Here is a 9,900-nt window from a genome sequence, read left to right as displayed (position 1 = left end):
ATGCTCCTTGGCACAGATGAGGATGGATAAGAGGTCTCGGAGCTCTTCCAGGGAGTCTCACAGGAGACGCAGAGAATCCCCAGCTGCACAGAGCAAACAGGAGAAGAGGGAGAGCAGCAGAGAAGGTGGCAAAGGAAGGGGAGACATAAAGCAGGAGAAGGCCAAGGAGATCAAGAGCACCGCAGGGACCGATGGTAGGGTGCACACATCCACGGTGGTGGATGTGGATGATGTGATATCTGATGAAGAAATGGAGGCAATGGCCTTGCTGGACAGCGAGCAGCAAGAGGAAGGTATGGCTTACTGAAGGGAAGGGGCGGGAAAGCTATGGGCTTTTTGACTTTGTGTGGGACACAGTATGACTGCTCTCTGCACAGTGAGTGTCAGCACAGACATATACTTATCCTGAGGACGGGATATGGGAGACTCCAGCCAGCCCTCAGCCATTTTCCCCAGTCAGTCCATGCAGATCAGCACTGTCTAGCAAAGCAATGAACTTTGAAACAAGCAGTTACATCCCCAGCATCCTTCATGCTTCAGCTTACTGCTCCCCAGTTCTGTTCATGTTCTGTTGTCTTCCTTTTCTTGATTATCCTTCTTGGTAGATGGAGTTAGCCTTAATGCCAGTTCGCAGCCCAAAGAACTGCAGTGCAGGGAAGAACTGCACTTGAGGTGCACGCTTGTAGCTCCTCTTCTGGATAACCCTCCAGAGCAGCTCCCCTCCAGGCCATGGGTTAGGCAGATTCCCAGCCTGCCATGATAGGAGGGAACGTTGTGAGTCTTCAGGAATAAAGGAATAAAAATGGGAAGAATGCAGGGATGCTAACTTCACTGCTGGAAAACCTCTGGGTCTAGGTACACCCAGTAGTAATCTATCTAGTTTCATGCCATATGTGCAGATTTTCCCTCAGGCAAGAACACAACCAAGGACAGCCAGATCAAGATGACCCACACTCACTTTGGGGAGATGTAGAAGGTAGTATTCATATGGGACTGACCACTCCAGTCAGCCTCCAGCACCTTGGTGTGACTGTTGCAGAGCACAGGGAGATTTCAGCGGCACCAGTAGCTTGGTCCTGCTGCATTAGGAAGCTGGGATGCAACTAAAATCCTATTCCAAAGGCTCCTGAGATACTCTGATAGGGAAGGGCACTTCAGGCTGTGCATGTTGAAAGCTATCTCTTATTTACAATCTTTGCCATTAGTTTATCTTTGCAAATAAGCTTCTGGGATCCCAGCTTAGTCAACAAGTTGCCCATTCCAAGCCTTTCAACACTGCTTGGTAGCCACAGGTCTCCAAGCTAATGGCTGCTCTCTAGTCGAGGCACATTTTCTGCCTGTAGAGCAGAGACAGAATCTGTCAGTCCACCCTGGCAGCTCCTGGCCACCTGGGGCAGGAAGTATTCTTTAACAAAGGTCCAGAGAGAGCCAGATAGTTTACATACACCAGGTCTGGGCAAAGGACAATGCTGAAGCTCATCTGTGTAGGGACTTGTCAGGCCATCGGTATTTTCGGAGCAGTCCACTCTTAACATAGTTTTGTTGGATTTCTCCCTAGGTGTAAAGTCTCCAGGTCTGGGCATCTGTGAGTGGCTTCTGACCGTCTTGTCTATCCTGTTTGTCATAATGACCTTCCCCATTTCTGTCTGGTTCTGCATGAAGGTGAGAATAGTCTTGGGGCCTCTCTAGGTGTAACATTTGGTGTCTCATGTGGATGTAACTCAGTGATTCAGCATGTGTCACACATGAGCATAAAGCTTTTTTGGTCTAAGGCTCTACGTACACTTCTTCAACTCATCATTAATTTTTACTTATCCTTTATCATACATGCCTGCAACACAGGGCTGCACATGGATCCAGCCACTGCCTGTCAGATACTCCTGCTGCAATATCAGCAGACAAGGACTTAAGTTTCCCTTTTTAAAAATAATTTACAGGTCTGTTAACTTTCAAACATAACCTTCAGCCTGGCCAGCCCAGAGATGGCTGCATTGCAGCAGCAGGATAAATAGGTTTTGAATTAAAAATTTTAAGAGGTTGATTTTTCAGTTAATAGCAGATTTTCCCTCTTCCTCCCCTTTTCTCGGATTTCTAGCATGGCTACAAGTAGGCATATTTTGATTCCCACTTCTCAGGAAATTTCATGTTCATCTTGTTCTCAATGAGAGTCTAGGTGTTAGGGCTCAGATCTTACACACTCTCACACATGGTTCCCTTGGAGGCTAACAACCAACATGCAAAATTTTAGCTCAGGACGTTCAGGCTTGGCCAGGCTGTAAGGAAGCAGAACACTGGCCTCTTTGTGGGAAACCCTGGGCAGCTCTAACATAGGCTGCTGTCACCAAATCACAGGCTGTCCCAGGGCTGCTCCAATGCCACTCACACACAAGACCAGCCAGCAGTTCTGGGCCACGTTCTCTGAGGGGGTAAAGGGACTCAGTGACAGGTGACTCCACTAGCTCATACGTGCAGAAATCCTCCTTTTGCAGGGCTTTCCCAGAACAGATACCCTCCCATACTGGTGAGGCCCCTTTCCCCAGTCCTACACCTTCCTCTCCAACCTAGCTTTTGTTTCCTCTGCAGGTAGTACGGGAGTATGAGAGAGCCATCGTTTTCCGACTTGGGCATCTCCTTCCTGGCAGAGCCAGAGGACCTGGTAAGGTGTTTACTGAGCTCCCCCCAGCCATGTCATTCCTGTTCTTCATGCTCTACCAAAGCTCACTTGCTGGTGCCCTCCAAGCAGGCATGGCCAGACAAGAGATGGGATGTCTTTACTCCCTTCCTCTTAAGGGCCAATATTGTCTAATGGCTTTTCCCATCATGGAAGCAGCCTCAGAATTTGAGCCTGTATGTTGCTGTCTCTTTGTAGTTCTGCATGCCAAACCCTCCCTTGTTCTCCAGAGCAGGAGAGGCAGTTTCTGTGGTTCTGATGATCACCAGCTGCCTTTCCCTTCCTCCCACAGGCCTTTTCTTTTTCCTTCCCTGCCTGGACACCTATCACAAGATAGACCTCCGCCTCAAAACCCTAGAGATCCCCTTCCATCAGGTATGGCTGACAGCCCCTCTCTGTATTAATTGTTGGATCTCTTTAACATTATATCTTATGCTTCCAGGATTCATCCCTGCATGGGAAAGTTTGAGGTATGGCTGACAGCCCCTCTCTGTATTAATTGTTGGATGTCTTTAACATTATATCTTATGCTTCTAGGATTCATCCCTGCATGGAAAAGTTTGAAAAAACATCTCAAAGTCACCCTAACACCTCAGAAAATGGGAGGACAAAAATTCCACATAGTGAATTTTCTTCTTTTTTAAAACTACAGTCTTTAATCCTATTCAATTTGACATGTTTTAATGGTAATCTAGACCAATAAGGAATCGCTGGGGCAGAGATACTAGACCAGTCTTTTTACCCACCACACATGCAGCAGGGACAGGAGCTCAGACTAAGATTTTAAAAAAATATAAAGGTGGTACTTTACTCCTGTATAAGCCTGGGAGGAAGAAAGGGCTGAACCCTTGCTTCTAACCCTTGAACCTGCAACCTCCTTAGCTGCAGCCTTTCTTCTCCTTTTGGGATGTGTTGTCTGTGCTGCTGTGCTGTCAGTGGGACCACACTTGTCTGGTGGCATCTCCAGACTCACCCCCATGGCGTACAGCAAATCCTTCTGGAGACACAATAACTGAGCACACACCTCAGGACACAGCATATGCTCTCAGAACAGGAATAGACCAGGCAGCAGTGGGCAGGGAAACACAACATAGGACGATGACCTACTCCTAGTCCCTAGTTCAGCAGATGTACTGAGGAGACAGGCACAAAGATGCTGTGCAGGGAACTGAGATCCAGAGGTTACATAGTTTGCTCAAGATCAGTCAGTAGCAGAGGCAGAAACTAAAAAGACTTAACTATCCAGCTAGTCTTCATCATTCTCTTAATTACATGCTTTTGTGTGCTACCTTAGAATTGCCAGAACCAACTCCATCTCCCCTAATGTCTTTGCTTAGGTGGTGACTAAAGACATGGTTACCTTGGAGATAGACGCCGTCTGCTACTACCGGTTGGAGAATGCCTCTCTTCTCCTCACCACCTTGACCAGCATCTCCAGTGCCATCCAGCTGCTGGTGCAGACCACCACGAAGCGCCTCCTGGCACATCGAGCTTTCTCTGAACTTCTTTTGGAGAGGAAGAGCATCAGTCAGGAGATAAAGGTGCTTCCACAGGGGGGAGATAGCAGAGCAAGGGGTGAACTGAGGCTTCACAAAGAAACTCAGGTGATCAGTCCCTCAAAATCACAGACACTGGTTTGCAGAAGGGTAAAAAACCAACATGTGCCCCCTTCACAGAAAGAACGGAAGACTTTTCTTCTGTTTGATTTTTGCCTCGGATCACTTTAGGAGAAGGATATACAGTGTGGGCCCTACAGGTGGCCATGGTGAGAGTAGCAGGTAGTATGTTGTGAAGGGCAGGAAGGAACCACTTAGATGAGCTTCATGAGTGCTTTGTGATACCCCAGCTTCAGTGCTTACCCCAGAAGGGAGATTCTCATGATAAATGTATTCTGCAGCCTAAGTGAGTTGCAATAAACCCAGTATACATGGGACCTCCAGCAGCAGTTCTCTGTGGCCGTGACACACACACACATGATGATACCAGTCAGTAACTGAATGTTTCCTGTGGAACTGAATTGGTTCCACACTTGAACCAGTATGGACTAGTTAAATCATGCTAAACCACTGGGGCAAACACAAATTGAAGTGAAATGCAGGAAGTGATTTTATTTCTGAGGGGCCTCACCCAATAGCACACAAAAACTAATAAATCTGCCTTACAGTCCTGCAGTTATCTGCCTTGAATTAATGTCCCTGCACTGTCTTACTCCCTGTAAGGGGCTTAGGCCAGGGCTGGTACTCTCTCCATGCTCTAAAAATATTCCTCTTTACAGGTGGCTCTGGATGCGGTTACAGGCTGCTGGGGGATCAAAGTGGAGAGAACAGAAATGTAGGTAGGAAATGCTGGTAGAGGGGACTTCCCTGGCTCTTAGCAAATACCTGTCCTCCCCTGCTCAATGCTGCCTGCTTCCTTCTTTGCCTCTGTCTCTTTCCTTGCAGCCATTCTGCAGAAGGTAGGGCCTCACCTCTCGCCTTCCTACTTTCCCTGCTCCGTTCAGCCTCTGTCTCACATAAAACTTCCACATGTGAAGACTGTGCTTGCTCCCACACCGGCAGCCAGGGCAGGATCCTTAGCTGGGATCTCATCACCATCTCACTGCTGCTGTGGGCAGAGTTTGCACCCAATCCTGGTAGCCCAAGAGGCACAGCAGGCTCTGGACCCTCTGTGTCCCACTCTAGATCAAAGGCCCCAAAGTCTTAGCACTAGTAGGGATGGACTTATCAATCAGAGGCCTGTGCAGAAAGGTGGGACTTGCTTATCATGTAGAGGACCATGGAAGAGAGAGCCAAACGAGTAAATCTATGAACAGAAAGAAGTGCCTGTCTCGAGAGCAGTCTCCCAGCGTAGACTCTGAGACCGTAGACTTCAAGCCTCGGAGGCACAGAGAGAAGAGGTCTTTCTGCTGTCTAGTGATCATGGAAACCTGATCATTAGAAAACTAGGCTGGAAAAGAAGGATAGGAATGAAAGTAGCAGGCTACAGTGAGATACGCAAAGAGAGACACCCAGGGAGCAAAAAACATGAGTGAACTGATCTGCAGAGACTGACCAATGAGCCAATTTCAAGCCTAGATTGACCATCCAGTCCTGCCAGGAGAGTCTGGAGCCCAGCTAATCCCTGTCCTTTACCACCACAGCAACAACGTGCAGCTGCCTGCTGAAGTCCGCCAGTCCCTGGCTGTGGAAGCGGAGGCCCAGAGACAGGCCAAAGTGCGGGTATGCCAGCTCTGAATACTTCTCACCTCCTTCCAAAGCATTCCTCCTTCCTTTCTCACCCCCGGTTTGAGGTCCTTAGGACACACCACACAAAGACACAGCTCTGGGAAAATACATTTCCTTTAATTCCTGTTCAAGAGCTGCGTCTAACAAGGGGAGCTGCAGAAGATTCTGGGCCAGCCCAGTGGGGTGTCATATCTGGTACCTGGCCTACGGGTAGGACAGAAAGACACACAAAGAGGTCTGGGGTTACCCCTGTGCCCACAGTGATCCCCATGGGGATCTCTTCCTCAGGGTTTCACTCTCCTTTAGGAGCCCAGTGCAGGGCTGTCACCACTGCCATGTACCCTGCACCTCGCTCAGCTCAGGCTGAGATCAGTGCAGGCTGATTTTGTGCTGAACTGCTCAAGAGCTTGGCTAAGGGTGGTGTCCAGCACCCCTCCCACAAGCCTAGCCTGGGGGCTGCCCTCTCCCATGCTTTTGCAGCAAGGGTATGCCCGATTATGAGCCCCAATGGGCCTAGTAAAAACAAGTTAGACACGCGCTCCCAAACTTTTGGGAGCATCCAGAGGTGTAGTGCATGCTGTGATCTTCAGACAGCAGGAATATTATTATCACACTGGCCCTGGGAGTTTCATGGTGGCAACCTCCCTCTGTAATGAACAGCTCTCCCATGCTTTTGCAGCAAGGGTATGCCCGATTATGAGCCCCAATGGGCCTAGTAAAAACAAGTTAGACACGAGCTCCCAAACTTTTGGGAGCATCCAGAGGTGTAGTGCATGCTGTGATCTTCAGACAGCAGGAATATTATTATCACACTGGCCCTGGGAGTTTCATGGTGGCAACCTCCCTCTGTAATGAACAGCCCCCTCCCTCTCTTACTCCCAGCCTCACAGAAACCTTCTTTATTCCCCTGTTTGATAGGTGATTGCTGCTGAGGGGGAAAAGGCTGCTTCTGAGTCCCTGCGGATGGCAGCTGAGATCCTGTCCGGTGCCCCTGCTGCTGCTCAGCTCCGTTACCTCCACGCACTGCACTCCCTGACTGCAGAGAAACCTCCTGCTTTCATCTTGCCCTTGCCGTTGGACGCCATGAACTTGGTCTCTCCAGCTACCCAGAGTCCTCCAGCAGTGAGCAGCCTCCTCGCAGCCACCACAAAGCTCCCAGAAGGCTCAGAAGACAAGAAGGACTCACCCATGCTCTAAGTAAGGTCTGTCCCAGAAATGGTTGTCACACTGCCCATGGCCAGTTCTGCTCAGAGAGGAGCAAAACAGCTGATCTACTGGCAGGTCCTGGTCTGGAAGCCTGAGGGAAGGGAGCCCAGGCCTGTAATATAAAGTGGATTGTGCACGGAAGAAGCCTCTGCTTGTTTTGGGAAGGGGAAAATACAGAGCATAAGGAGCAGGTCTGGCACATACATAAGCAGAGGGTTGAGGGAAGAGGGGTGTCATCCCTTCCCCTTCACAGGGCTAGATACACCTTGACACCCTTGGGCCTGGCCCCTGGGGTCTGATCCGTCCTGCCCCATCACTTTGGCAGGAAGGGGCTCAGCACGCAGGCAGGTTGGTGGGTGCTGCCAGCCTGGTTAACCCTTTCAGTGAAAAAATTTTTCCTAATATCCAGCCTGAACCTCCCCTGGCACAACTTGAGGCCATTTCCTCTTGTCCTGTCGCCTGTGACTTGAGAAAAGAGACCGACCCCCATCTCTCTACACCCTCCTTTCAGGCAGTTGTAGAGAGCAATAAGGTCTCCCCTCAGCCTCCTCTTCTCCAGGCTGAATAACCCCAGTTCCCTCAGCCTCTCCTCATCAGACTTACTCTCCAGACCCCTCACCATCTTTGTCGCCCTTCTCTGGACCCGCTCCAGCACCTCAATGTCTTTTTTATGGTAGGGGGCCCAAAACTGGACACAGCACTCAAGGTGAGGCCTCACCAGTGCCGAGTACAGGGGGACAATCAGGGCCAGATACACCTTGACATCCTTGGGCCTGGCCCCTCAAGTCTGATCTGTCCTGCCCCATCACCTTGGCAGGAAGGACAGGCTACCCCTTATGTACTTAAATGCCCCCATCCCCAAACTGAACAGCCAGGCAGGCAGGGGGGAGCCCAACAATCAGTGGGGGAGCAGGAAGGGGCTCAGCACGCAGGCAGGTTGGTGGGTGCTGCCAGCCTGGTTCTCCTGGATTTTGCTCCCCACCCATGCACACATACAGAGGCACACAGGCAACCAAGGTGTTTAGCCCTAGCTCTAAAACAGGGGGAAAAGGAAGAGGAGGAAAGGGCCGCCTTTAAGGCTTGGCATTTCCCTGCAAAGCACATCAGCCGTGCAGAGGGAAAGGCAGGCTGTGCTGCTGCTCGCTTCCACTGGGGGGTGAGGCAGGACAAGATCTGAGCTTGTGGGCATCTCTAAACATTTTCGAGGTGATCTGTTTGACCAGCTCCCACTGAGCAGACAAGGGGGAATCCAGCACCGCTGGGAAAGAGCTAACTGAAAGCCTCAAGAACAGTAATACCTTTGCCTGCTGCAGCTGCCCTGGTAACCACACACAGAGAAGGAACAGAGAAAGTCCTCAAAACTCCTATAAATCCTCACCACTGTTATCTTTCCTGCCAAAAGCTATTTGAAATGACCAGGAACTTACAGATACTGCAGTCTTTTTCCTTGGCAAAGACACGGAGCACTGTCAAAGGAAATACCACAGCACTTGGTTTCTCTGATGCGGGTGCCCTTTTGGTGGATGTCAGCTCTGCCCCTGCCCTTTTACTTGACCTGCAGCATCTTCCCTTCTTCAATGCAGACCTCTCTTGCACAGCCATTCCCAGGCCCAACATTCTGCTGCTGGTGGTCTGTAGAGGCCAAGATAGAGGGTATTTTTTGGCCCTTCTCTAAATTGGCCCCACAGTAGCTGGCTGTCATGCATGTGCCTAGCAGGAGTTGCTCACTTTTTCATTTTCACTCATTTTATTCAGTCTCTCTTTCCCTGCTGGTCACACTCACACACATTGGCACTTATCCTGGGTAATACCTCTGTTAAATGCAGCTGCATCACGAGCGTGGCCTGTAGGTTATGGCTTAATACTGCTGCAAAGGACAAGGATCCCACTTGTACTAAGTACCACATATTCTGTTTTTAATCACTCCCTTCAACTCCCTGGAGTCCTCCTCTCAACAGTGTTCCCATAATACTCGCTCACTACAAGTATTTGCTGGCCTTTTAACAGTGAGGACTATTGGTGAACCAGCCCCCTTTACAAGTGGTTGAGAAGTGGGGAAAATCCACTTGTGAGCTTCTCTGTGATCACACAAGCATCCGTGCTCCAGGTGTAACCTCACGTCTGAGTCATTCTGCCACCACAGTCCTCTCAGGAGAGGGCAGCAGAGCAGCTGTGGCTCCTCCTGTGTGTCTGTAATAGGTCTCAGTAGTGATCAGCATGTGGAAAATCATAGAATCATAGAATTGCCCAGGCCAGAAGGGACCTCCAAAGGTCATCTAGTCCGACCTCCCCGCAGTCAGCAGGGACACCCCCAACTAGACCAGGTTGCCCAGGGCCTCGTCGAGCCTCTCCTTGAATATCTCCAGGGATGGGGCCTCAACCACCTCCCTGGGCAACCTGTTCCAGTGCTCCACCACCCTCACAGTGAAGAACCCTCTCCTCATCTCCAGTCTAAATCTGTTCCCCTCCAGCTTGAAGCCATTGCCCCTCGTCCTGTCACTGCAGGCCTTTCTAAACAGGCTCTGGGAAGTGGAACAGCTCTGTAATCTTCCACTGGTGAACACGAGCTCTGTGGTTACTTTTCTAAGGCTAGTTCTGGTTATTTCTCATGCTGCTGGAGAAGCTCCCTGTTTCCCAACCCAGGGCAAAAGGGCATACACCGAGTGAGCTGCAGATGATCCTTTCTTTGAACACTTCTCGCTACGTTTCTAACTCCATGTGAAATGATCCATCCAGACCAAGATTCCTGAGCACATCAAAGGCCAACACCTCTACAGACAATGTCTCAAAGGAACAACA

The 9,900-nt window shown here is 50.0% G+C and overlaps 1 protein-coding gene across 1 annotated transcript; it reads left to right on the top strand.

The window, feature by feature from the left end:
- Window positions 1–7,238, top strand: NPHS2 (nephrosis 2, idiopathic, steroid-resistant (podocin)). The gene is made up of 8 exons (XM_014943367.1): window positions 1–293; window positions 1,559–1,662; window positions 2,584–2,656; window positions 2,964–3,046; window positions 4,009–4,212; window positions 4,947–5,002; window positions 5,811–5,889; window positions 6,814–7,238. Exons 1-8 carry the CDS (start codon window positions 17–19, stop codon window positions 7,090–7,092), a joined length of 1,155 nt encoding a protein of 384 aa, XP_014798853.1. The 5' UTR covers window positions 1–16; the 3' UTR covers window positions 7,093–7,238.
- The last annotated feature ends 2,662 nt before the right edge of the window (window positions 7,239–9,900 follow it).

The sequence above is a fragment of the Calidris pugnax genome, unplaced genomic scaffold (genome assembly GCF_001431845.1).
Source record: "Calidris pugnax isolate Ruff unplaced genomic scaffold, ASM143184v1 scaffold63, whole genome shotgun sequence".
Taxonomy (NCBI): Eukaryota; Metazoa; Chordata; class Aves; order Charadriiformes; family Scolopacidae; genus Calidris; species Calidris pugnax.
The sequence above is the reverse complement of the archived record's forward strand: the minus strand, read 5'-3'. Positions and strand labels throughout refer to the sequence as shown.